This window comes from Mustela putorius, unplaced genomic scaffold (genome assembly GCF_011764305.1).
Source record: "Mustela putorius furo isolate JIRA1106 unplaced genomic scaffold, ASM1176430v1.1 tig00000095_pilon_pilon_pilon, whole genome shotgun sequence".
NCBI classification, from domain to species: Eukaryota; Metazoa; Chordata; class Mammalia; order Carnivora; family Mustelidae; genus Mustela; species Mustela putorius.
Genome location: NW_025421280.1, coordinates 22,165,842 through 22,193,481, shown reverse-complemented (window position 1 = coordinate 22,193,481; position 27,640 = coordinate 22,165,842). Strand labels below are relative to the sequence as shown.

At 52.4% G+C, this 27,640-nt stretch overlaps 1 protein-coding gene across 2 annotated transcripts in view; it reads left to right on the top strand.

Moving 5' to 3' along the window:
* Positions 1–27,640, top strand: part of BSN (bassoon presynaptic cytomatrix protein) — a 94,749-nt gene that overhangs the window by 28,621 nt on the left and 38,488 nt on the right. For both annotated transcript variants that reach the window (XR_006606705.1, XM_045079715.1), the window contains exon 2: positions 22,371–22,779. Coding sequence is in view for 1 of the 2 variants with exons in the window: in XM_045079715.1 (XP_044935650.1) it covers positions 22,371–22,779 (409 nt within the window). In the remaining variant the exon portion in view is untranslated. The remainder of the gene's footprint in view (positions 1–22,370; positions 22,780–27,640) is intronic.

Sequence of the window (27,640 nt, the reverse complement as noted above, 5' to 3'; positions counted from 1 at the left end):
AAAGATTTTATTTATTTATTTGACAGAGAGAGAGAGAGAGAGAGATCACAAGTAGGCAGAGAGGCAGGCAGAGAGAGAGGGGGAAGCAGGCTCCCCGCTGAGCAGAGAGCCCGATGTGGGGCTCAATCCCAGGACCCTGAGATCATGACCTGAGCCAAAGTCAGAGGCTTTAACCCACTGAGCCATCCAGGCGCCCCTGTGAGTTAATTTTTATATAAGGTATGAGGCTTAGGCCAAGGTGGTGGTTGTTTTTGTTTTTGCTTTTGTTTTTGTTTTGAGAGAGAGAGAGTGAGCAGGGGTGGGGAAAAGGGACAGAGGGAGAGAGGGTGAGAGAGAATGTTAAGCAGTCTCCACACCCAGTGTGGAGCCCCACATGGGGCTGTATCTCACAATCCTGATATCACGACCAGAGCCGAAGTCAAGAGTCTGACTCGTAATTGACTAAGCCACCCAGGTGCCCCTCAATGATAATGTGCTTTTACTTTTGATTTTTTATAAGGTAAGCTCTGTGCCCAACATGGGGTTTGAACTCACAACCCTAAGTTCAAGAGTCACATGCTTGGGGTCCCTGGGTGGCACAGTTAGTTGAGTGTCTGACTCTTGATTTCCTCTCAGCTCGTGAGCTTATGAGCTTGTGAGATCAAGCCTGGTGTCAGGCTTCGTGTGCAGCAGCGAGCCTACTCAATTTTCTCTCTCCCTCTCCTTCTGCCTCTCCCCACTCTCCCTCTCTCTTTCAAATAAATAAATAAATCTTTTTTTAAAAGAGTCATATGATCTGCTGATTGAGCCAGTCAGGCACCTCTAGTTTTGATTTCTTCATGTTCATTTTTAGTATATAGAAATGTGATTGATTCTTATGTGTTTATTTTTATCCTGTAAATTTGTTAAACTCAAGTTCTGTGATTGTTTTGGTAGATTTTGGGGGGACTTTCTATACAGACAATCATATCATCTGCAAATATATACAATTTTATTTCTTCCTCTCCAATCTGTACACCCTTTATTCCTTTCACCTGCCTTGTTGCAGCAGCTAGAACTTGCCGTTCTGTGTTGACTACCAGTGGTGAGAGGCAGGGCTGGGCCAAGAGGTCTCTAGACCTCAGGTTACCTGGGGCGGTGAGACCAGAGGCTAGAGGTCTTGAGAATGGCAGGCAGGATTTGAACTTGAGCCTAAAGGCAACAGAGGGACCGTTGAAGGATGCCGAGGTTTGTTGGGAAAATTCTTCTGGCCACTGTATGTGACGCACATCGAGGAGGGGAGCCTGGAGCCCTGAGAAATGAGTGGAAGCTGCAGTCACATCCCGGAGCGCCATCTTGGAGCCAGTGATAGAAATTTTTGAACATGGGTCTGAGACAGAGGAATGATGCACAGGGAATGAGGAAAGAGTAGATGAGCCATCTTCAAGACTTGGTCAAGGCAGGGCAAGAAAGCTACAGTCCTTTTTTCCTTAGCCCTTGTGATATAGTCAGGGTCCAATGGCAGATCCCAACTCTCTATGGGAGAAACCCCTCTAAGGGAGCAGACAGGAGAGTGGGTTTTCCAAGAGGAAGGTAAGTTGTAAGGGCCCTGGGATCCAGAAAAAGTGAGGGAGGGTGGCCTGGAAATATGGCCAGAAAAATTGGAAGAACAGAGGAGATGGTCTGCAGTGCAGGTAGCAGTCATCGATACTGCCTGACATTGCCCCTGAGACCTTCTCCCCGAAGGTTCTATAGAAGTTAAGGAGGTCCTTACTTGCACTCCTAGCACAGCAGTCTCCAATGGGCTCAGCTCTGCTTTTCTTTCCAAGGCCTCATGAGATGTATGAGTGAACAGAAGCCTAAAGAGATTTTTCAATAAGAGCAAGGTTTCTTTGAGGTTGGACTGCTGAGGGTAACACCTCTTCCAGTGGTATCTTTGGCTTTGTGTCTTGGCTAAAAAGTTTGAGGGTGAAGCCAAGTTTAGAGCTGGCAAACAGATCCCAAGGGTCTGGTGGTAGTGCCTGAAGCAGATTTCCCTTGATAATCATTTTCCTCCCTGAAGTCCCTCCATGGCGTCTCTTTCAGAGTGGAGGCTGAATCCCAATGTAGCCTGGTTTATATCCAGTCTCTGGATGACACCAGAACACTGTTTCAGTCTTTTTTTGTATGTATCACTAGTATGGTTTTCTTCTAAAGAATGTATTCTTTTATTTTTTCAACAGGAGGGAGTTATTAGATTTCTGAAAACTGTGGGATTTGTTGAAATGAGTCACAGCATTTGGCTGAAATAGAGAGGACTCCATCTGTTGCCTTTGCGTGGTCTCCAGTTTTGTTCTATGTGACTGAGCTATAAGGGAAGCAGGAGAACTTGGTGTTCTAGGAGCTCACCATGATTGGCCTGCCTCGCAGACACAAGCCTCACCAAGTAAAGATATGGGGAAGTGGACCCTGTTTCCTGAGAGCTTGTCAACTTGAGACCCCAGCAGTTAGCACTACTTTCTGGTGAGAGGGGCTGGAGGGCAGGCGCCAAAGGCTCCTTGTCCACCGACCTCTGTCAGCACTTTCCTTGGTGTGTTCTTGACTTTACCCACAGGTGTCAGAAAGGGGAGCTTTTATACAGGGATGGTTTCCTCAGAGCCTCCCGGTCTGCTGAGCCCTGATGCTCTCCTCTGTGTCCCAGGGACAACAAGACAACTCATTCTGACCTAATCAGCTCTCTGAGGACAGGTGGCCATGCCTCAGGTCTGGAGAGGTCAGGGGAGCGTGAAATTCTACAGGGGAATGGGGCAGCTTTGGGCAAAGAGAGACATAGGTGCCACAGCTGAGTTTTATGCCCATGACTTACTTTCTTTACATCGTGGCTTCCTTGCCTGGGCCTCCTCTGTGGAGCTGTGGTGAGGTTCACTGAAACAATGAGGGTGAAGGGGCGGGGGTTTGCTGGAAAGGGCCAGTGTGCTTGCCCCCACCCCGCCCTCCCCTCAGGTCAGGCCCATTCCCTTCTATGCGGTGCTGTCCTCTTGACGGGAGTGCTGATGGGCCGCAGCGCGGAGCGAAAGCAGAGGTGTGCTGGATCAGGGGCACAGCATGGAGATGCGGAGATTCAGCCCATCCCACGCAGCTCCCTGCAGAGGGCGGGTAGCTTGGCGGGTGGAGGAGCCTCGTGCTCCGTCAGCAGATCGGCCTGACCCACTTGGCCGCTCACATACGCGCCTCTCAGCGGGCTGCTGGCGCCTGGCCTTCCCCAACCCTGAGGAGGGGCTGTGCCCAGCCAGTCATGCCCCTCCCAGCTGGCTCCTCCAGGACCACCGGCCTGGGGGCTCTGGGGGCCGAGTGGGGGGCGCTCCACTGCTTTCCTGTTCTGCTCTTGGGCCCAGACACTGAGACGCCGTTCTCTGAGGTATCCCAGGAAGCGCTCTGGCCTCCACCACTTACTCCCATCTCCGCCTCTTGGGACTGGGCCACCTGGCCAGTGCGGGGCCTCCAGGGACTCCTCCTGTGGGACCAGTCCGGGAGGCTCTGTGGCCCAGTGAGCTGATGCCACAGCATTGCCAGCTTCTCCTTCAGCCTCCACACCCCACGGGGTAGATCGCAGGAGTTGCCCCTCTAGGTGTCACCCTCCGTGTTGGGGACATAGGCCTGTCAGATTATGACAAGGTTACCCAATTAGCAAGGGAGCAGAGCCATGTCCGAGAGGGCCCCCATGTGGGAGTCATGCTGAGTGGATCCTGCTCCCTGGTTGGACACGGCCCAGAAGCTGTTGTTCCCTGCCACAATGCCAGTAGCTCTGAAGGCCCAGGGAGACAGATCACTGCATTTGGGTTTGGATGTTTCCCTTTTCTGGGACATCCATGAAGCCGCTTCTCCTTCCCAGCCATCATCAGCGCCTTGCGCTGACCCTGTGAGTTGGTTTGGACCACTAGCCTGTGGCTAGGCCTACACCAGCTTCTCCCATTGCTCTAGCTTCCTTCATGCTGGCACAATAAGAAATCCTAGGCTTAACCGTTCTGCCCCTGACTTGGTTTCCCTGACAGCGATCCTGGGGACCATCCTGGAGCAGTCCGTAGACGCCTTCCTTCCCACAGCTATGAAGATTCTGTTACTGTGGCTGGAGCACAGTTTTATTCAACTGACGCAAACCCAGGACATTGGGGCTGTTTTCTGGGTTTTACCGTTATAAGTAGTTCTGCCACGAATCTCCAGGTGTCTCTGTCTTTTGTATTTTTGTACCTGGACCTTTATAAGCTCTGGGTCTCTGTCCAGTTTGTATAAGAACTTCCAGAGAGGAAGTAGGATATCTTTTGAGCATTTAGGATCTTCCAGCCACTGTCCCACAGATCAGTAAAAGACCAATGAATGAAGTTCATTTAGAAGGGAAGCAAATTGGAAGTGATTTAACTTGGGGAAAAGGGCCAGATAAATAGTCACTGGCGGAGCTAGAAGCACCGCAGGGGTACCTGGGAGGCTGGCTAGAGTGCGGGAGGAGAGCAGGACCATGAGGACTCCGGGAGAAGTGAGCTCTGATTTCTTTCGGGGAGTTTCCCCACCCACCCTCCCCCGCCCTGCTCTTTCCTTGTTGAAGTGCAATTCCCATAACATAAAATTAACCATTTTAAAGTGTGCAACTCCGTGATATTTAGTCCCTTCACAGTCTTGTGCAACCACCGCCTCTACTAGTTCCAAAATATTTTCATCACCCCCGAAGAAAATCCTGTACCCATGAAGCGGCTGCTCCCCATTTGTTCCTGCCCTCAGCCCCAGGCAACCCCTAGTCTGCTTTCTGTCTCCATCCATTTACTTACTCTGGATATTTCATACAAGCGAACTCACACAATGCGTGTCCTTTAGTGTCTGGCATCCTTCTCTTAGCATAAGGCTTTCCAGGTTCATCTGCATTGTACCATGTACAATGCAGATACCTCATGTACCTCATGCCTTTTGTTTTGTTTATGGAGGCAAACTGTACATCACCTAAAATTTGCCATTTTCATCATGAGTGAGTGGACAGTTCATCAGCAATAAGCACACTCACACCGTTGTGCAACTAGCTCCGCCTTCCATCTCCAGAACCTTCTCATCAGCCCAAACTGAAACCGTGCCCGTTAAACCAGCTCCCCAACCCGTTCCTCCCGCACAGCCCCCGGCAACCACTGTTCCGCTTTCCATCTCTATGAGTCTGCCTCGTCTAGGCCCCTCCTATAAGCAGAATCACTGAACGTTTGTTCTTTTTTATCTGACATTTCACTTAGCATAGTGTGCTCAGGGTTCATCCAAACTGTAGCAGGTGTCGAGAGCATTTCTTTTGAAGGCTGAATAATATTCCATTGTGCGTATGTGCTGTATTTTGTTGATTTTTTTCATCTGTTGGCATTTTCTCTCTTGGACATTTGGGTCCCTTCCTCCTTTGGGTCGTTGTGAATAATGCAGGGATTCTTGAGTTTTGGCAGACTGGTTCACAGTCAGAGCAAAGACACGTGAATGAACATTGAGATCTGATGCCAAGGTTTAGGAAGGAGTCTGGAAGCAGGGTCTGCTCCCACGTCTCAGCATTCCCCAACCTACTCCTACACATCCCTCTCCACCCTCCCCCATTACCCCTATAGCCACAGCTGCTGACCAGCTGCTCCCTGCCTACAACGTGTGCTCTGGCAGGAAAACCTAAGCCCCTGACAGTTCTTCCCTTGGGACGCCCTTCCCTGGGCTCTGCCCCTCCCAGGATCTTGCGTGGCTCTGCTCGTGTGGCCCCAGTCCAGAGGTGGCCCCCAACTCACCAGGGTCATCTTTCTCCTTCCTTGTTTGTACTGTTCTAAGCACTTACTATGGTCTGAACAAATCAGACCTACCTATTTGTCTTGGTCTTTGTCTCCTGAACTAGAAGGCAAGTTCTGTGAACTGAGGGTCCTAGTTGGCCTTGTTCACCGCTAGGTAACCCATGTCTACAGCACAGTCTGCTGCCCGGCGCCCTGTGGCTTTCGGTGAGGATCTGCTCTTCCCAGAAGCCTCCCACTTGTGCTATTCTGGCTGCCGCTGGAGCTCTAATCCCTTCCGTCTCTCCCTCTTGCATTGGGGTTTGTGTTCACCAGATCCTCTATCCCAGGCACCCCACCCTGGTCCTCTGGGGCTCCAAACTACCCCAGACCCCTAGAACCTTCCCCAGACAGTCCCTCCACCTTCTGCCAGGTGAGAACCTGGATATGTCTGAGCATAGTTCTGCCCTCACCCCTCAACAAGCTGTCCAGACCCATACATGCTTGTTCCCCCTAACCAGGGGGCTTTGGGGTCCAGTACCAGAGCCCGCCCCTTGGACCCTGGTCTTTGCTGTTCTGTCAGCCACAAGCCATATGGTTCTACCACTTTCTGTCCCTCAGCATTGCTGGTTGGACTTCTATTACTTCCCACTTCCCTAAAGACTTTGGCATCAAAATGCCAGGCTTCCTGCCCACGCCGCTTGCTGTCAAGCCAGGGGAGGAAGGAAGGGAGGAAGGAAGGGCTAATGTTTTTCTCGGTGCCTACTGTGCCCCTGGCACTGCTCTCCCTCAGGCTGGGGTGACCCTGGCCCTTCTGTTGGCTCATTCTGGCCCTGGTGACTCAGGGCTGGGCTAGTCCCTCCGCATTCGCCCTTCTCCCTGGCAGCTGGCCTCCTTGACAGTGTCTCCCTCGTTACTCAGTGGGTCACCGTTTGCCATGAAGAGAGTGGTCGCAGGCACTCACACGTGCTCACACGAGCATACGTTGCAGTCGCGTGCACACGCACAGACTGGAGCACACATAGTCCTGCACACACACACAAGCACGCTTGTGTAAGCCACGCTCACCCACATCTCATGGTGCTTTTTTCTTGGGTCGGCATCACCACTCTCAGACCCATGGGCAGGTATTTTCCTTGTGAGAACATCTATCTTGATGGGTTTGAAGCCCAAGTAGCTGAGTTTAATGCTTTCAACATGTGAAAACATGTCAGGTAGGAACAAAGGCGTCCCTCTGCCTCTGCTGCCCAGACACAGAGCCCTGGGAGAGGGAAGAGAACAGGAAAGGGGCACCTGGGTTGCTCGGTTGGTTCAACATCTGCCTTCGGCTCAGGTGGTGATCTCCGGGTCCTGGGATCAAGCCCCCTGTTGGGTTCCCTGCTCAGTGGGGAGTCTGCTTCTCTCTCTGCCTCCCTCCGGCCCCCACTCATTCTCTCTCTCTCAAATAAATAAAAATCTCTAAAAAAAAATTAAAAAGAATAGGGGAGGGAGCCCCTGGTGGTCAGCCAGAGGGGGAGCCTCTCTGAGCCAAAGGTGGCTCCAACCTCCTGGAAAGGACTTATTTCCTTGGATGGGGGTTTGGACCTTAGGCTAGGCCCCTGGGGCCTCATGAGGGAGAGCAGACTGAGCAGTGAGGGGGGCCTGAGGATCTGCCCCTGAGCCAGCAGGAGAGAATGGGAAGGTGGGGTGCGGAGGCATGGGAGCACCTCCTGCAGGAAGCCCTCCAGTCTCTCGCCTTACTGGGGAATCTCTACCAGTAAGAGGCAAGCTCCCTGGATGGGTGGTGAATCTGCCACAAGAGGGATCTGGAAATGCACCCCCAGCACCTCCTGGGCCCTCACAGGGCCCAGGGAGGGCGAGAGGCAGGAGCCAAAGTGCCTCAGGTAGGTAATAGATTTCTCCTGAGTTAGACGCCTTGGAAGTGAAAGGTGAGCAAAACTGCAGGGGAAAGATTGCGGAGTTGGCAAAAACAGAAAATGAGCCACCATCCTCATACATTTTTCTGCAACCGGGCTGACAGGTCAGGTAGGACAACAGACGTGGCGATGTTGAAAGCTGGAAGGGTGCTGGATGGCTTTCTTTTTTAAATGTCCTTTAATGTCACAGTGGGAATTATTTGGAGGAGGGTGTGTTTTTTCCTGCTGGAATCTTGAGTCTCACTTACCGTCTCAAGATGCCATTCTTTGTCCTTCTGATTTTCTTGCACAAGCCCTATAAAGGATGGCATTCAGCAAAGACTGGCCTTGCACTGCCCTCCATGAGGAGAGGAGGTGAGACCGGACCAGAGAGGGGCCCACAGGAGCAGTCCTGCCCGAAACTGGAGGAGCCTGCAAGGAAACACAGCACATTTCCGGGACTGGGCACTCTGGGGAAGCCCCTGTAGAGGGCAAAGTGCTTGAGCTGGGTTTTGAAGGTTGAACTGGGGTTTAAGGAAAGGGCCTTCTAGAAAGAGAGCCAAACACAAGCTGGGAGGGGTGCCAGTCAGGTGAGGAGCCCCTGGACTCCCTAACTGAAAGCAGTGAGGAAAAGGAAGGCACAGAGGTAGGAGAGACCCCGTGGTAGAGGGCTTTGAAGGCAGAGGGCCAGCGTGTCCTTGGTTTAATGACAGCCGGGCAGCGCAGTGACCCACCTCCGTGGTGGTGGGGGTGGCGCTGGTGGTGGTTCCCCCTCACCGGGCAGGAAGGTGTGGGCACTTAGCTCGTTGTGTCCTGTGTGAGCCTCTGGGGCTGTCGCTGTGCAGGCCCACAGAGCAGCCAAGCTGCGTCCCAGTGGGCTTTCTGAACAAGACTCCGGAGCTGGGCCTGGGCCTGGGCTGTGTCTCTGTTCCAGGCTTCTGACCCTTTCTCCCCACCTGCTCCCAGACTGTCTCTCATCAGCCCGAGAAGTCTGTAAGCCCCAGGACTGTGACAACACATCTCTCCCCAATGGCCGCTGTGCCCACCACCACTGCCACGGAGGACCCACTTGTTCCCTGATCGTTCATTTCTGCTCATCGTTCAGTCCACAAACATCCACTGAGCCTGCCCTGTGCCAGCCCTATGCTGGCCTCCAAGGACCCCGTGGTGACTGTGCGTGGAGGAAAGGCTGGCTGCTGGCTTTTTTCTGGAACCCTCCCCTCTCCCCGCTGTCTTCCTCCATGGTTCTCTCTGACCAGCAGTCCACATTAATTTCTCTTCCTGGGGGACCCCTGAGGCCTCTCTACTCACCCCTCCTCACACATACCTGCACATTTAAGTTCTAATTATTTTGTGTACGCTACATGGAGGTTTATGTGTGAGAATGCTGCTTTGTGATTCTTTTATTTGTAACAAGTTTGAAACTGCTGCCGTGCTGTTCAGAGGGCTTCCTTCTCACATTATAACCTGTTCTGTTTAATGCCAAGCTCTGCTTGGCTCCACGCCAGTGCTGCCAGCCCTTTGTCCGAAGGCAGGATTCCTTAGCCATTGGAATAGCACTGCCCAAGAGCTAGCACAGTGCCCCAGGCTAGGGGGACAAGTGACAGAAGGATGAATGCCAGCATGGTGGCCCTGGGAGATGGGTGGGTGTGTGACCCCCTTGTATGGATTTACTCAGGGCTGAAACTAAGCGCCGCAGATGACTCCCCCATCACGATTTTCTTCTACCTTCCTTTTACCGATACGTTTTTTTCCTTATTCTATATAGAAAAATAGAAAGCAAGAAAAGTATTGCTAGTAAAAAAAAAAAAAAGTTTTTAAAATTTTTAAATAAAAAAATAGCAGTTCTGATTTCTGGATAGGGAGGGTAGGGTTTTTTTGTTTGTTTGTTTTTTGTTTGTTTTTAACATGGAGTGAGTAGACATTACTTGGGTACTTCTTTTTTTCCCAAAATACACGACAGACATAGTCTTTGGGTACCCAAAGTGTTCTTTGGGAACCCTTGCTTCCCAAGAGAAAGGAGTCAAGAGGTCTCAGCCAGGTAGGGTTTCCCTGTAAATCTAGAGAAGCAGGATCAGGGAAGCCTCATACACTGGGATGCTTCCATGGTCCAGCAGAACACCCTGGGCCCAGCAGGTGGTCACCCAATTCATGTATTAATGATGCCGGGACTGGGTTAGCTTGCTGACTGCACTGTGGGCCCCTGTCTTCCTGTGCTTGGAGCAGGGTGGCATGTAAAGGAGGCCCTTGGCGATCTTTGTGGGATGAGGCTGTGTCCTGGCAGCTTCCAAGCGCAGGCTGAGCAGTAAGCCCTCGGCCCTGGGTCTGAAGACTGGGCGGGAGCTTATAGAATTTTCTGGCTACTGCCCTATTGGACTTGGCATGGGAGAGTAGAGCCTGTGGCCGCCACAGTCACAAAGACTTGTGATTTTCTCTTAACTATCTCGACTTTCTGGTTTCAGCAGATTTTGGAAGAGAGCTGACAAGCACAACACGGTCCCCTTGGTAAAAGGCTGTAGTAGTAGAATTTGCAGGAGCTAGAAGCTGGGAAAAGCTGGCTCAGCTTTATGTAATGACTTCTGACTCCTGATTAGAGCTTCCTAGCTTTAGGAGCACTGCCCCTGAGCCAGAAAACTGGGACACTTCACAGCTCAAAGTTGCTCCCATGTGGGGTCCTAAAGCAAGTGTCTGTAAGCCTGGGACTGGGTGGGGAACAGAAGCTTCAGTAGCTTGGGCTGGATCAGAACTCCTGGGCCACACTTGGCGGCCATGGCTCTTCCTGAAGACAGGGAAGGGGCTTCTGTCTTGGTAAATGTGAATAGAAGGCCAGCACTGAGGCCAAGACTTTTGAAAAGCCTGCGGAGAAGGGACTAAGAATCTTCCTGTGTGGCCCTGTGTCCCCTCAGAAAGCTTAGTTGGGGAAGAGAGCCCTTGGGGGTATGTGGCTGGCCTGGACGCACTCCTGAACCATGCCCCAGTCATCATGGGCTGGAAAAGGCAGGAAATTCCTTAAAATGTAAAGCTGTGCATAATGTAGGTCTTGGTGCAGGGATAATACTGTGATTTGCCCAGACAAGTTTCAGGGCCCTGGGTTCAGTCCTTATGCTCTCTGAAGGGATGGGTCCCTAAGGTTAGGCCCTTTTTCTCCTCTGATGTTCCCGGTCAGGTCCTCAGGAAAGCTTGGGAGGTGATGAGGAGAGCCTGTCAAGGAACTGCTGACCTGGGGCTTAGCTCTGGGTGGGGACTCTGGTCTGGCTGCCTGCCAGTCTCCTCTTCCCTCCTCTGGCCCTTTTGGCTCCCAGCATGGGCCCCCAGCTCCCCTGGCTCTGTCAGAAATCTCCTGCTGATAAACTCTTCCCCAGGTCTGCGGAATATGTGGGGGTAAAGGCCTCAGGACACTGAAAACAGTAACACTTCTCTCTTGCTGATTTCTAGCTCAAGAAACCAGTTCCTTTATGTACCATAGTAAAACCCAACCTTTGGATCTCTTCCCCTTAGAACTTGTGGTTATGGGCTAAACCAGATCTTTGTGAACCATGAATGGTATAAATATGATTGTTCAGTTCACCTAAAAGAAGAAATTACTTTCAAGCCTTTGGCAGGGTCATTTCCTACAAATTTTGTCCAATCACAAATTATTTTTCGTCAGTTGTTTAAAAGAGCCTGTAGAACTTCTGCTTCCTTCAGCTGACAAACCGGGATAGGACCCATGTTAGATTCTGGTAGCCCCTGCCCTCATGGGGTGCTCAGTCCAAGTGGAAAGATGGACAGCAAACAGTGCCTCACAAACAGTGCCACACTAGGACCAGGCTTGGGGAGACATGCATAGGGAGGGAGACCTGGGAGTCTCCACACCAGAAGTTGGGTTTGAGTGGCATGAAGGTGGTGTCTGTCTGGCCCTCTGGAGAGCCTGTGGGCATGGATGCAGGAAAGCTATTGGCTGGTCGGGAGCTCCCAGACCTCAGGTGGGTCTCTCATTGGGGACATGTGAGTGGGCGAGTGGGCTCAAGTGACAGGCTCATGTGGTGGGCTGGGGCCTGCTGGTAATGGGCCAGATTAGCCATTGAGGAATTTGGCTCCCATGGGCTTCGGGAGGTCTGGTACCTTCTGAAATCAAATAGAAATATTTATGAATGTGTACTTAGGGATGAAATTGAAGGTATTTATGAATTTTTTTTAATTTGTTAAAGATTTTATTTTTAAGTAGTTTTTTATACCCAGCATTGGGTTTGAACTCATGACCTTGAGATCAAGAGTCTCACACTCTACTGAGCCAGCCAGGCAGCCCCTAAATCTAAGGTTTTAAATGAGATTTACAAAGGGGTTCATGCTTTAGAAAACTTAGAACTTGCATAGGTGGAAAGCCAGAGAAAAATGGTATTTGTTTTGGGTTGTAAGAGGTCCTCTGGTTAAGTGTGATGAATTAGGAGACTTCTTTTTCATTCTTCTTACTGAACTAATGAGAAACTACTGCACTGCAGAGACAAATGTTAATATACCTATAAGGGGAGCTGATCAGGCCTGCCAAAAGCTGTCCACAGTGATGGTTGGTAGAGAGGGGAGCCTCTAGAAAACAGGGACTGTACCTGCAAAGTCCTGAGGGGAAGCAAGTGTGAACCTAGAATTTTATACCCAGCCAAGCTGGTCAAGTTTAACCACCACAAAGATATACTCAGATATGGAAGAACTAGGGAACATGGTTCCTATGAACTCTTGTTCAATGAAAGAATGAATGAACATTTCTAGAGAAAAACTCCTTAACACTGGAGTAGAGAAGCTATGACCAAAGGACTGATAACCCCTCAGCAGAATCTGGAGATCAGGGGGACAGCGTCTGCTCCACTTATGCCGAGCCTGTGGCCTTTGATGCTTCAGGTGACTGAGGCCTCCATATGGTTCCTATGTCTCAGGGAAAGCTATAGGCTGGAGATGTAAATGGGACTGAAGCAAAAGTCAGAGGTAAACACTACATGGATCCGCTGCTCCCTTTCTGGCAGGGATGGACTTGGCCCCAGCCAGGCCTGGCCTGGCTCTCAGGGAGACATTCCAGGGGCTTGACTATCACCTGAGGCACGTCAAAGTGTCTGGTTTTGTTCTGCCTCATGGATGACAATTCTATGGCCTTTGTGCTTCTGTGCCCTGTTCCCGGGTTCATGACAGACCTTACTAACAGAGGGCGACAATCTTTCCCACTGACTTCAAACCCAGCTCTCCGTGCAGTCACTACCAATTAACAGGGTTAGAGGAAAGTTACCCTTATTTCCCATCCTCATTCTGGATTCTGGCGAAGGGCTGGGCTAGATCACAATGTGCTGAGAGTTGCTCTCAGCCTGTGGACCCACATGGGTGCTAGGGCTGGGGAACGAGGTCCCTAGGGCCTGCTTTCCTTGCACCTGTGGCCTGGCCCCCACCTTGCGGCCAGCCCTGGTGGCCTCTCCTCCTGTGCTGGGAGCTCCCCTGGCCTGTGCTGTGTGGCAGAAGCTCACACTCCTACCAGTCCCTCTCACCACCTCCTCTGCCATCCTGACCCACCTAGTGAATCACCCCAAACTCCCAGCAGCAGCAGACCAGACGTAGCTCACTGCCTTAAGCAGGTTCTCTGCCGGCCCAGATGAACTGGCCTGGGACCAACTGAGCCTTGTTGTTTGGTCCCAGGAAGGGTCAACTGCTAGACGTCTCTAAGTGGAAAGGATGAGTGGAGGTGGTGGGTACCTTCACATGGGTTTGTCTTCTCAGGGGTGTGAGTATGTGTATGTCTGAGTGCATGAGAGCACACCTGCTGTCGGGGCTGTCACCAGGTCGGCATGGAGCTCTGTCCCCACTTGTAGGAAGGAGCTAATTCTCTAGGGTCCTTTGGGTCTTGGAACCTTACCTTCATGGTGGGGCAGCAGCAGCTTCCAGGGGGTGGAAGTTAGGAGGGGACATTGTCAGCCTCTGGGGGAGCCCTGCCTATAGGTGGCTACAACCACGACCCAGGAGGCCTGTGCGTAGTACCTTCCCTCCCCAGCCAGCAGGGCATCCTCTGGCTGCAAGAGAGCCATTCAGAGGCCTGTGGTCCTGGCTTCCTGTCCCACTGAAGGTTCCGAACATAGTAGCTGAGTGTTATGGAGACCTCACCTCTGTGCTGTTGCTGTCATCTGGGCAAACTCTTTTTGGTTCATGGGTGGCTGGGCAGGGTGGTGAGGGCAGCCCCCAGTGGCCTGGGGAGTTCCTGACACTGACCTAAGTCCACCTGCTGTGGAGCAGGGCTGAGGGCAGCAAAGAATCTGGGGTCTGGGCCACCAACAGCATCCTTTAAGGATGGGGAAATGGATCATTTCCTCGGCAGGGGAAACTGGGGCACACGTGCCAAGGAGGGGAGGGAGATGAGGCAGCCAACTGAGGATGGAATGAAAACTCCATTTACATATATTTCCAATTTCATCCTTTCAAACTTTTCCATTTGGGGGAGGTGTGTTTTATCAGTAATCTATGCGCACATAGTTGGTGGATAAATATTCCTGCGGTTGGGGCCAGGCAAACATGTTTTATTGATAGGGACCCCTGATCAGAAAGGCAGAAGGACACTGGTCTCAAAGCTGGGAAGGTCAAGAAATGTTTTCTTGTGTAGACACTGGAATTTTATTCTAAATTCAAACTTTCTGAGTTCTCCCATCCATCTGTGAGAGAGTTGCTCCAGGGCGCAGGACCTGCACCCTGATTCCCAAGATTCTGCAACCCTGAGATACCGGGCTGTCTCAGTCTGTAGAGCACATGACTCCATCTCAGGGTTGTGAGTTTGAGCCCATGTTGGGCATGGAGGCTCCTTAAAAACAACCAAGATTCTGTGACCCTTCTTCTCTGCCTGAGTCCACAGGGACTACTGGGTGGCTCGGTAGTTCTTCCTTGCCGAGGGTCCTCCCACAGCATCTGCCGGGTCATAATTGCCTATTAGAGAAAGGTCAGCCATGAGTTTATCAAAACCTTGTTTGAAGCTGTGGGACTCTTCCGGCTGCTCTGACTTAGAAAAACAGCTTCTTCAAGTTCAGTGCCCTCCTGGGGGAACAGACAGTCCTTGATTGGTGTGAAATATTTCTCTTTTAAATATTCAGCTGGAGGGGAAGGCATGCTCTAGAATGCTGCCGTGTGGAAACCAGCCGGGGTTTCCCTCTGGAGCCTGTCCTGCCTCCCTGCCTCCCTGCTTCTCCTTCCTCCAGGCTCGGCAGCCTGAGCAGCCCTCTCGGAGTGCAGCTACCAAAGTGGCTCCAGATGCCTCCGCACTGTGGCCCTGGGCAGCCACAGCTCTCCCAGGAGACCCCCGCCCTCTTGGTCAGTGGAGCTTGTTGGCTTCGTGCCTTTCCTGGGATTTCTGACAGAGGCGAGCCCAATTCTGACCAATGCAGTCTGGATCATTTCTCTCAGGGGTGGTCATGGTCCCAGGACAGGAGGCAGGGGCAGGGGGGGCTGCCTGAATCAGCTCTGTGCCCCTCCCCTTCGGCACACCTGTGGCCTGGGGGGGTCCTTCCAGCCTTGCCAAACAGCTTGAAGACTTATTTCTGATCAGTCAATAGCCTTTAATGCTGAAAGGGAGGAAAGCTGGTAGGAATTCAGCTATTTTTACATCCTCTACCTTTCTTGGCTATCTTTTAAAAATATCTATCCTTAGATAAGCCATTTTTAGTCTTCCCTGCTTGGCTTCCAGCCACTCCTTCACATCCCTACTCTCCCTCCTTCTCACCTACTTGTCCTCCTGTGTCTCTTCTGCTTTTTGGCAGTGTCGCTCTTCCCTCCGTGCTCACCTGTCCTTATCTCAGCCCTTGCTGAGGAATCGTGCCCCCCAGCAGCCTTTGGGAGGACCGCTGGCCTCATGGGGCCTCACTGCTGATAATCCAGATCTATGAAACCAGGTCTTCTGTGGGGCTGTGCTGGGTCCTACCTGTGGACACCTCCCTCCCCCTTTCCTTCCTCTCTCCCTCTCTGCCCACGTGGAGAGCTCTGTTAAGGAGGATCACCTGAGGAGGGCTGGGGCTGCCCCAAAGACCTTGGCCCCCATGGGACTTGTGTCCAGGGATGTGTCATAGATGGATCTCGTGGACCTCCTGCCATGGGCAGATCCTTGGGTTCAGCAGGGTGGGGAGCTAACGCCTCTCAAGTTGGTCTGGGTGGGCAAGGTCTAGGCAGTCACAGGGTGTGACCCTCATGGGTGTAGACTTTTCTTCCATTACACCCTTCAGGAATAGAGGTTCCTCACAGCATGTGGTTGAACATTTCTCCTCTGGAAACTTCCCCAACCCAGAAGGGGGTATTGTGTCTTTTTTTTCTTCCTCTGACTTCTCTGTTTCTGGCATTGCTTCTGCTCCCTTAATTGTTGGTGCTTCCCATGAATCTTTCCTAGACCACTCCTCTCTGTATGATCCCTGTCCTTGAGGCTTTCCTGCGAATTGAACCCTTAACTCTCCCCAATAAAAATATCTGGAATTATCTGAATGGAATCCAAGCTCTGACCCATTTCTTGATGTCTCTCGCACCCAACCCCCACCTCAACAAAACCAAACTGAACCTTGTGATTTTGCCTTTTCATGCCCCATTCTCCAGCCACCAATTGGCTCCTCTCCCTGGGTCCCCCATCTCAATCAAAGGGACCATTCCTTTTGATATCCCCAGAATACCCCCACTGAGCCCTCCTTCCCTCTCACCCCAAGGACTGTCTCTTGGGCTATTGCTTTATTCTCACTGTTTCCCTGCCTCCACTGTCTCCTTGACACAGAGCCAAAGCATTCTTGTTTGAAAACCTTAGAGGCCCTTCTCCCCTGGCCCTTTCTTTCCCTTTTTAGCTCTAAGCTTGCCTGTAGTTCAAGCAGTGGAAAACACTTGACTACTGGGAGCTGTCCTAGGTGCTGGAGAAGGCGAGGACTTAAAACAGCTGGGCCTGCCCTGCACAGCCCAAGCCCGAGCAGGCTGGCCCTGTCAAGCTTAGGAGCCTTTCCCTGCTCTGCCTATCTCACCCTTTCACCTCAAGGAAGAGACCCGGTAGACTTCCCCCCCTCTCCTGGGCTGCGCGGTGGCCTATCGTGCAGTGATTTGTTTGCACATCTGTCTCACCTCTAGACTGCAGGCTCCCAGCGTACTAGATCCCTGTCTGATTCACTTTTTAAAAAATTTATTTCAGTTAAATATTGAATAGGTATTTCTAAAGAATATAAAAATACTCATAAAATATGTATGAGATGTAAAGGATAATAGTACAATGAACACCTGTGGACCCACCTTCCACCGTTAGGAGACTTCACAGGGCCTGGAAGCACGCCAGGGGCCGGCAAGTGTTTGTCAGTGACTGCATTCCCGAATGAGGGAATGAATGTGGTTTTCTTGAATATGCATCTCTCGGCGTTGCCGGGCAGATGCCATGTGACGTGGTCACAACCGAATCGTGTCACTGTCCTCCCTTGGTCCCACTCTGAGCATCCTTCCGCTTACTATGTCCATGCTTATTGAGTGCCCACTCCAGACCGTGTGGTGTGGGCTCGGGCTGCCATGGGGATCAAGTTGTCAGAGACCTTCTCCTGGGGCTTTTCCACTTCAACAGCTCCTCAGAAAAGGAGAGAAGAGAATTCAAAGAGTCCAGACTGCAGGGCCCCCGCCCCTCTCCAGTGGGCTCCTTGGAGTGGCAGTGCGGGACAGTGGCTAAGGACAGGGACCGCTGGCCTTGATATAAACCGTAATGGCTTTGCAAGTTATATAACTTCTCCGGGTAGCAGTTTCCTAGTCTGCTTGATGGGCAAAATGGATCCTAGCCCATGGCTTCACTGTGAGGCATGAGGAAGTTAATACGTGATGGGCGCCTGGTCCACGGAGGGGCTCGTGATAAGGGCTTGGTTGGCATCACCCTGTTGTGGTCAGCAGAGCATTCCAGGGTGGGGGGGGCAGGGGTGTACCCAGCGACCAGGGAGGACTCTGCTGTCATTTCTGCAGTTCTCTGCAGCATGAAGTCGGACCAGGGAAAGGCCAAGTGCCACGCTAGTCACATGCCATGCTGTGCGGAGTCATGACGTGCCCACAGCATATCCATTCAGGAAACAGCCATTTTGTGTTCAGCGCATGCCAAGTGCTGTGCTAGGTGGGCTCTGGGATGCAGCTGTGGGGATCATGCACAGAGGCCCTGCCCATACCGAGCTGGCAGTCTAAGGCGGGGATCACAAGGGGACACAAAAGCAGTACCTATATGATGAGTCAGAAGGTATGCAGGAGGGACAGAGCTACATATAATTTAAAAAAAATTTTTTTTAAATTAATCTCTACACCCATTGTGGGGCTCAAACTCACGACCCCAAGATCAAGAGTCACATGTTCTTGTGACTAAGCCAGGCAAGTCTCCCAGAGCTGCATTTTATTTTACTTTATTTTGCTTTGCTTTATTTTTTAAAGATTTATTTATTCATTTATTTTAAAGAGAGATAGAATGCATGCGTGAGCGGGGGGTACAGGCAAGAGGGAGAGAATCTCAAGCAGACTCCCCACTGAGTGTGGAGCCCGACATGGCACTCAATCCCACCACCCTGAGATCATGACCTGAGCCCATATCAAGAGTCAGTTGCTTAACTGACTGAGCCACCAGAGCATCCCCTGGAGATGCATTTTATTTATTTATTTTTAAAGATTTTATTTATTTATTTGACACAGAGAGAGAGATCACAAGTAGGCAGAAAGGCAGGCAGAGAGAGAGGGAGAAGCAGGCTCCCTGATGAGCAGAGAGCCCGATGCGGGCCTCGATCCCAAGACTCTGGGATCACGACTTGAGCCGAAGGCAGAGGCTTAACCCACTGAGCCACCCAGGCGCTCCTGGAGATGCATTTTAAATAGAGCAGTCAGGGAAAGTGTCCCCGAAAGGACACCAGCAGAGCAAAGACTTGGGAGAGTGCAAGAGTCAGCAGAAGCAAATGCCCAGAGGCAGAAGTGGGCCTGGCCTGAGGGAAATAGAGGGAGGGAGGGAGAGAATAGTAGGAGATGAGGCCAGAGCCAAAGGGGTCATATCCCATGGGGTTTCTGAGGCCATTGGGAAGCCTTTGGCTTTCCTTCTGGGCTGAGAGGGAGTTCCTTTGGAGGGCTTAGACAGAGGAGGGAAGTGGCTGACATAGGTATGTAAGGAATTGTCCTGGCTGTCGTGGAGAGAAGACCACAGAGGGGTGAGTGGAAGCACCCAAGCTTGGGCAGAACTGAAAAGAGAGGATGGTGGCCTGAATGAGGTGGAGGGGGGAAGTAGGGGGAGTAGCCTCTGATAATCCAGACTCTGAAGCCAACAAGATTTACTGATGTTTGACATGGACCGGAGAAGAAGGGATGAACGACGGCTCCCAGGGGCAAGCTGGGAGGTGCATGTGTAGGGCAAGATGAGAGCTCAGCTGGGACACACCAGGTTTGAGATGCCCAGACATATGATGTCTCAGTCAAGATGCAGAGTGGGCAGTTAGAGCAGAGAAGGGTTCAGGGAAGAAGTTTGGGCCAGAGACACACATTTGGTCATTGTCACTGGGTAGTGGAATTTTAAGCCTTGAGTCTGGGTGGACCCTGAGATCCAGGATCGTGTTTACCCACAGAAGACTGGGTCCTTCCAATGTGAGGATGGGATTCTGGGATTGGGAGAGAGTTTAAACTGGTGTGGCCAGGAGGGTGGAGGAGGTGTTCTGGAAGGCAAGTGGAGAACTTATCTCAGGAAGGAGGGAGCCTTCAGCAGCTATATCACATGCTATTGCTGAAGTGTGATCAGGAACTGAGAAGTAACTGTGGGATTGATAACGCGGAGGCCACCGGTGACAGTGACCTGAGCAGTTCCCGTGGAAGGGTGTGCAGAAGCCAGGTGGGGCTTGGTTGAGAGGAAGGGAGGGGAGGAACAGAGAGATGGGGTCATAGCTAAAGGCGGAAGTGGGTCAGGGTTATTTACTTATTTATTTTTGTGGATGGGAGAAGCATGTTTGTATGGCAGCTGAAGTCATCCCATAGAAAGGGGAGATGGATGGTGAAGGAAGGGGGAGGATTTGTGAAGGTGAGAAGTGGGGGAAAATACTGCGTGATAGACGTCAAGAGACTAGGGATGGGCAGCTTCCCCTCCAGGGGCTCCCACTTTCTTAGTGAGACGGCAGGCAGGCTGGAAGAGAGGGAGAGGCATGTTGGAGGCTCGAAACTCAAGGAGAAGGGGTGGGGAATCATCCAGGAGGTCGGGGAAGTGAAGGGTTTGCAGGGAGCCCTCGCAGGACAGACTTTTTTGGGGGTCAGAAGGCATTGTTTGCTTCTCTACTGTCACTACAGCTAAGTTGAAAGTTAATTTGAATCTGGGTCTCTGTCCCAGAAATTTTGTCCCCAGAAAGACTACATTGTGATGCAATGTTGAATTAAAATGCCATCAGGTGGCGCCTGGGTGGCTTAGTCAGTTAAGCATCTGCCTTCGGCTCAGGTCATGATCCCAGTGTCCTGGGATCGAGTCTCACATCAGGCTCCCTGCTGAGCAGAGAGCCTGCTTCCCCCTCTATCTCTGCCTGCTGCTCTGCCTACCTGTGCTCTCTCTCTGTCAAACAAATAAATACAATCTTTAAAAAAATTTTTTTAAAATACCATCAGGTACACAGAAGATTATCTGTCACATATCAGGCGGTTCACATATAGTCGGAATGGCTATGTTCCTCAGAAGAGACCGCAGACCCCACGCAGTCTGGGAAAGGGGCTGCTGTCCCCCTGCATGATAGAAAGAGCTCTCAGTAGTTTCTGATTAGCTTTCAGGGGCAGGATTTTTAAAAAAATTTTAATTCTAATTTTTATTTCTAAATTATTTTATTATTTATTATTTGTTAAAATTAAATTATTTTTAAATTATAATTTTAATTTTTAAAAATTTTAATTAATTGTACTAGTTAACATACAGTCAGGAGCTGCTTTTCAATTCCAGCCACAGGCCTGGGTGGCTCAGTCAGTTAAGCATCTGACTTTGGCTCAGGTTATGGTCTTGGGGGTCCTGGGATGGAATCTTGCGTCAGGCTCCACGCTCATCAGGGAGTCTGCTTCTCTCTCTTCCTTTCCCCCTGCTCTTGCTTTCTCTCTTTCTCTCTCAAATAAATGAAATCTTTAAAAATAAATAAGTAAGTAAGTAAGTAAATTCCAACCCTGAATCCTTCAAATAAAACATTAGAACTATGAATTTAACCAAGTGGCAATCTTTCTTTATCTAGAAATTAGTCTATGGGAAGGCCCTGGAGCGCAAGTTCCAAGTGTGGCCCAGAGATGCCACAGCCACCACATCCTGGGCCTTACAGCTGGTGGCAAGATGGCCCAGAATGCTCAGACTCAGGCTCTGGTGATTCTACTGAAGAAGGAAGTCGAGGGTCCATGAGACTGGATAGATGGGTGGATGCCGTTCGTAGTTGATGAAAGAACTGTATGACAGGCACATGAGAGTGTTTCTTTTTTCTGGAAGAGTCTTTATTAGACCAAGGGTGTGCCTCTCCCCTCCCCCCCACTGCTCCGACACACACACACACGTACACACACACACAGAGTTCCTCAGAAAGGAGAAAGAACCACGGACTGTCTTAAGCAGGCCTTCCCAGGGGCGTTTTGGGTACACCCCCCCCCCCCACCGAAATGGCTTCTAGGAGGTTCTACCGGTTGGCAAGCAGATGACTTTCATTCAGGGGCAGCAGACATTGAGTCCCCTCCTATCAGTCAGACCCTAGGAGGTCAGGGGACACCAGGGCAGGCCCCTTGCAGGCCGCTGTGGCCTGGCTTCCGCAATGGCTCTTGGCTGGTCCAGCCTGCCTGCTGGGCGCCGGAATCCTCCCCGTGAACACAGACTGAAGCAAGGATAGAATTTCGGGGAGGCGATCCAAAGCATTGTCTTGGGATTTTTGTGCTCAGCTTCTTTCAAATTAGAAAAGGAAAATTGGGAAAAGGAAAATGAAGAGACTGAGTTCAGCCTAGCCATTTGACTTTCTACATCACTGAGCTGCTCAGCCCTGCTGGCTTCCCCGCAGCTGCGCCAGGTGGGGATGGAGATGGGGGGTCGGGCACGTGGGGCCTCCTGCGGTAGCTCCTCAAGGGCTGGATCTAAGACTCCACCCGCACCAAGCCTTGCATGAACGGAAAAGTAACACCTCCCCCATCTCCATGGACTTGCTCTAGAATCAGGCCTGGTGGGGACCCACCAGAAAGAAGGTTCCTTTGTCCCTGTGGAGGGGGCATTAACCGGGCCCTGGGATGCCTCCTCCATCCATCTCCAGCTGTCTGGGGTCAGCCTTTGGCGAGAATAAGCCTGAACAGAACTGCCAGGGCAATAGCTCTGAACCAGGGCCCTGCCCCCCCACAGGTTCTAAGGTCATTTGTCTGGGGCATATAGTCTGAGAGTCAGGAATCTAAAAATCACTCCAGGTGTGTCTAATGTACAGGTTTAGAGCCTTGGTACCCAACTTGGGGTCTGCAGACCATAGTCTGGATATCACCTTAGAGATTGTTAAAAGTACGCCTCTCGTCCTAGATTTACGGAGTCATAATCTGCCCTTTATCAGGATGGAAGAGGGGAGCTCGTGGTCCTACCACATGGCCTGGTGCTGAGGGTTAAAGTGGGAGCCGCTTGTCAAGGCTCAGCGTGGGGCACAAATAGCACGCAGCAAACGGTGACGGTCATGATGCCACTGGGCAGGAAGGGGAGGGTGGAGTGGGGCTTGGCAGGGCTGCCTAACTTGATAGAGCCCTCTGCAGGCTGCTTCTCCGAGATGTGTCTCTAACGCAGTCATTTTCAATGTCATTTCAGCGTTTCCAGGAGACTGGACCCCAAGGAGCCCCCGGGTAGCCAGAGAGCAGCTTCCCCAACCCCGAAGCAGGCTTCTGCTACTGCTCCCGGCCGCGAGAGCCCCCGGGAGACAAGGGCACAGGGCCCAGCAGGCCAGGAGGCTGATGGCCCCCGCAGGACGCTGCAGGTAGACAGCAGGACGCAGAGATCAGGGCGGTCCCCCTCTGTGTCACCGGACAGAGGTAGCACCCCCACATCACCCTACTCCGTCCCCCAGATCGCCCCCCTTCCCAGCAGCACGCTGTGTCCCATATGTAAGACCTCGGACCTCACGTCGACCCCCAGCCAGCCAAACTTCAACACCTGCACCCAGTGTCACAGCAAGGTCTGCAACCAGTGTGGGTTCAACCCCAACCCTCACCTCACCCAGGTAACCACCTTCTGCGCCGGGTCCCCCCACCTATCTTCCCCACTCCTCCCTCCGTTCCCTTCCCCTTTAATTAATTAATTAATTAATGTATTTATTTATTTAAAATAGGCTCCATGCCCAGCATGGAACAAAATGGGGCTTAAAATCACACCCCCAAGGGGTGCCTGGTGGCTGCATCATTAAGCATCTGCCTTCAGCTCAGGTCATGATCCCAGGGTGCTGGAATTGAGTCCCGCATTGGGCTCCCTGCTCGGCGGGAAGCCTGCTTCTCCCTTTCCCACTTCCCCTGCTTGTGTTCCCTCTCTCGCTGTCTCTGTCAAATAAATAAATAAATAAAATCTTAAAAAAATAATCACAACCCCTAGATCAAGACCTGAGTTGAGATCAAGTCGGACACTTAAGTGACTGAGCCATCCAGGTACCCCTCTCTTCCACTCTTTACCCAACTCTCTTTACCTGGTCATTTCCCTTGGCCACCGGAATTTGTGACTTCCTGGCTCCAAGATGTGGTAGCAGAAAACAGGCCTGGCTGCAGATCTCTGGAGGGATTCCTGCCCCTCCTGAAACCTTTCTTACCCAGTGCAAGCTTGACCCAGAAAAATGGCCTTAGAGAGGGCCAAAGACAGACTTCTGGGTAACTTTTCTCAATGGATACTCATTTGGAAAGGGCCACAGGCAGCTGCACACTGGAGAGGAGGCAGATTTGCAGGGCTCCAGGCTAGCCTTTCTCCCTGACAGTAGGTACTGGAAGGGGGTGCTGGTGAGGGAAGCAAGGTTTTAGGAGAGGCGGGAAATGGCCTTCCAGTTTGGCTCTGCAAAGATTCTCTGGGCTTCCATTCCAGTTAGCTGTTTGGCAGAGCAGCTAGCCATCCTGAGAAACAACCCTGGGGTAGAGACCCAGGCTAGGAATCAAGCATTCACAATGGGTGACAGTGTCCTACTCTCACTAAGACACCACTGCAGGGCCATTTCCATGAAATTGGCCTCCTTTTTGCCTCCAGAGGACCCTGGGTCCTCAGCCCCATCCTGGCTTTGTTGAGGCTGCTTTGGGTTGCCATGGGATGCTCAGCCAAGCCCCTGGAAGCTTTTTTTGATGACCCAGAGGCTGGTGAGCTGGTAAAGCCAGGGCCAGGCCTTTGAAATGAACTCATCAGGTTTGCCGGCTAACCCCCCTCTCCTCTGGCGTAACCCAAAGAAGTCTCTAGTTCCTCCCCCAAGGCTCTGCCCTAGGGCAGGGTGGAGCCCAGCTGCTGCAGTCACAGGCCTGGTTGCCTCCAGGACAATCAGCAGCAGAAGCCGTTTGGACCTCGTGGGTGAGGGGATGAGTGAGAATAATTGTTCGCAGGTCGGGGTCTATTTGTGACATGAGGTGCCGTGGGTGTGGGATGTGTGGTTTGCGAGAGGTAAGTGTGAGATTCTGAGGAAGGAGCTGCCGTTGTGGGGAGATGACTCAGTAGGTTTGGAGTCGCTCCTGGAGTGTGGGGGCTTCCTTGAGGAGGCGGGCACACTCGTGATTATTGCATCTGTGATTAGAAACAGGCCGGTCCCTGCGCTGATCGTTAGGTAAGTGTTGGCCCTGCAGTACTTAGAACAACGTGATCCAGATCAGAGAAGCTCACCTGTGTGTTTCTGCCAGCGAGAAGCCGGAAACAGCTGGCTGGGAGCAGCAGGGACGAGATGCTGCTGTGTGCCAGCCCCGCCCCCCGCCCAGCTCCGCTCCAGTGTGGCCGCGACCCCTGGGTTCCAGCATCCCTGAGAGGCTCACTCAAGCCCTAGGGCCTGAAGCCCCCTGGATGAGGTGGGCGGAGATCAAGGGAGAGCCACACGTGGTGCACCGGTTTCCTGGTGGGCAGCCCAGCCCTTGCCATGCAACAGGCTCCCCCAAGCCCAGGACCTTGGGTGAGGTGGGAAGGGAGCCAGCCTTGGATGTGCTGAGAAAAACAGCCGAGTGGGAGGACCTTGGCGACTGCCTCATTGTGTCCATCTGCCTCATTGTGCCGGGAGGAGGCCGAGGCTCAGGGCCAGGAAGGAAGGGGCCTCAGACTTTACGGCAGATTCACGGTGTTTGGTGAGGAGCAGGCCTCCCCGCCAGGCACCTCGAGCAAATGCCGAGCCAGACGAATGCATTGGTTCTTTGCTGTGAGGCTTCTCAGGGCCTCGGCTTCCTGAATGGCACCACGCGGCTCCAAGACAGAGCTGCAGCCAGCAGCCTTTCCCAGACTTGCTTTCGCAGAACATTCAGGACTGCTGTTCCACGGTGTCAGTTTGGGAAACGCTGACGTAGTACATTCTCCAGGTTCTCAGAAGCTGGTGGATGCCCTTTTCTGAAGGCGTCTCCCAGCAGAACCTTTTCTGCTCCAGAATTGGCTTTCAGTGGGGTTCCTGTCAAGGTGAAAGAACCCTCGGCCTGTTTTCCTGAGAGGCCGGCAGAGCTTACCTCTTCAGTCGGAGCGTTTGGTCTCCAGCAGAGCCACCTCCTTGGTCACGTAACGAGAAAACCAGTTTGTAGGTTTTGCTCGCACACCCGTTGATCCATCCTGGTCAGAACATACCTGTTCTGACCCCTAACTTGACATCATGTGGGCCAAGAAGGCTTCTGGGATTCCGCTGGTGTGTGTGGGCTGGGCTCCTGCCCGGCCTGAGGCTCCAGGCAGGGCGAGGAGCTGGTTCTGAAGGGCGCTGTGTCTTGGTAGCAGAGACTCAAGCTGAGCCACCTTTTCCAGGAAGCCCAGCTCCAGTACTCACGTCGCAGGAGGAGATGTGCAAAGGGACGTGGTACCTGTCCCTGCACAGACGCACTGTGGACACTGGCCATGGGGTGGGGTGAGCGTGCTGGGGACTTTGTCTGGGGATAGGCCTGTGTGTCTGAAACCGCTAGTGTAGTGATGTTCAGGCAGGACTGAGGCAGGTAGGGCCCCGCGTGGTGCCCAGAAGCTCACCAGAGCCTCCTCAGGGCAGGCCGGCGGAATTCTCAGCTTCCTACTGGCAGGAGTACTAGAGAGGGACAAGGGCCACGCTCGTGACTTGGAGGGCTTCATGGCCTCTCTGGGACTGCTAACAAAGCTGCCCTCAGATCTTTGGAAATGGGATCATGGAAAATGGACCTTCCTTCCCAGGTAGAGAGAGAATCCCTGGCTCGTCCCTCAGTTTGTGGCCCAGATGAGGAGTGTGACAGGGCCACCGTGCTGAAGGGCTGGGTGGGGGTGGGGGAGCAGGAAGGAGGAAGGTGATGGCCACTGGAGCTCAGTGAGTTTGTCTTTCCGCCTCATGGCATCTGTCAGGAGTCTTGGGCCTTTCACTGGGTCTTCCAGAAACAGCAGATGAGGTGTGGAGAGGAGACTGACAGGTAGAACCATCCACCCCATTCGGCCAGAGCTGCGGCTGAGATGTGGAACCCCTCCTCTCCTGACCAGCAGGCCTGGGCTTCTGTCCGTTCCCAGGCCACCGGGAGGGTGCTAGGCTCACACAGACATGGCACCTGCCGTTCTTCCGCCCAGGCCTTGGATGGCCAGCTCCTCCGGTGATGATCCCTTCAGAGGTGGATGCCCGCCCATGTCCTTTGCTGGGCTTCTGAGGCCTGGAGCACATGGAGACTCATGCAAGTCAGGGAAGGAGCTCAGAGCATGCTCTGTTTATAGCCCGGGAGATGAAGTCTTGGGAAGCCTTGGCTTCTTCAGGGTCATTTGGAGCAATAGAGCTGGGGACCCAGAATTAGTAGTGGGGCCTCTGGCATTCCTTCAGGGGCTCTCGCACTGTCTTCCCCACCCACGGTCCGCTTTTGCTCAGGTTGCGGGTAGTTCAGAGCAGGCAGGGCCATCTCAGCCACTCTCCATGGTGAGGCCATTTCTTTTCAGAGTTCTGGTGTCCTGGAACTCAGGGAAGATGAATAATTTAACCCATTCAAAATGACAAAAGACTGGGGGTTTCTTTGTGGGGGCTGAACACCTGTCATCACCCTTAAGAGGCCCTCCCCGTGAGGACACACTGACCAGGAGGCCAGAGGCATTAGCTTGTGAGCCCATTCTGTGCCCAGTGGTGGGGAAAAGGCAGGAAAATTGTTCCCTTCTCTCCCTGGATGTGGATCCTTAGCAAAGTACCTTAACTTCCCAAATGTCCGATTTCTTTAAAAGAGAAGCAGGGGGCCAGGGAAGCCAGAAGAAAGGTCTGGTGGCTTTGCTGATACCTCATGCCTGCTCGGGCCTGTTAGGCCAGCTCTCCACTCTTTAGTGACTTGACGTTCAGACCTGCCACCCCTTTCTCCTCCAGGAAGGAGGCCCTTGCTGCACAAGCCAGGCTCTCTCCTGATAGAGAGAGGAGTTAAGGCACAGCGGTGATCCTGCTGGGTGCAGTCTGAGGGTGAGGTTTGTGGGGGCAGAGGGGGTAGGAGTGAGCTGCTGGGGAGGATGAGCAGTGGAAGCAGCCCAGACCTCCCAGTCCTCTCAGGGGCCTCCCTGCCCCTCTCAGAGCAGTCCAGCAGCACACCCGGCCTGGAATTCCTTCAGATAGGAGTCTGGCCTTCCCCTAGGAACAGTGTCACAGGAGCAAGGGCCATGCAGACTCAGGGCTGGTGGCCTGCCCGTGCTTCCAGATCTGATTGGAGGAATTGTCCCAGAGTAGCACCTCCGGCCAGCAGCCCCCACCTGGGAGGCCCACCAGCTGCCCCAGTGGGGAGTAGCATGGTTCCATGTTAGGCAACCCATCTGAGCTCATCTGCCTCCTGCCTCCCTTGCTCTAGTCAGAATCACTCAGAAGCCCCTCCAAAAAAACTAGAGAAAAATGATCATGGTCTTTCTTCGTCCATTCCTAGGTCTGGACTTTGCCAAGACCAAGCCAAGGATATATAATCCATTGTGCAACCCCC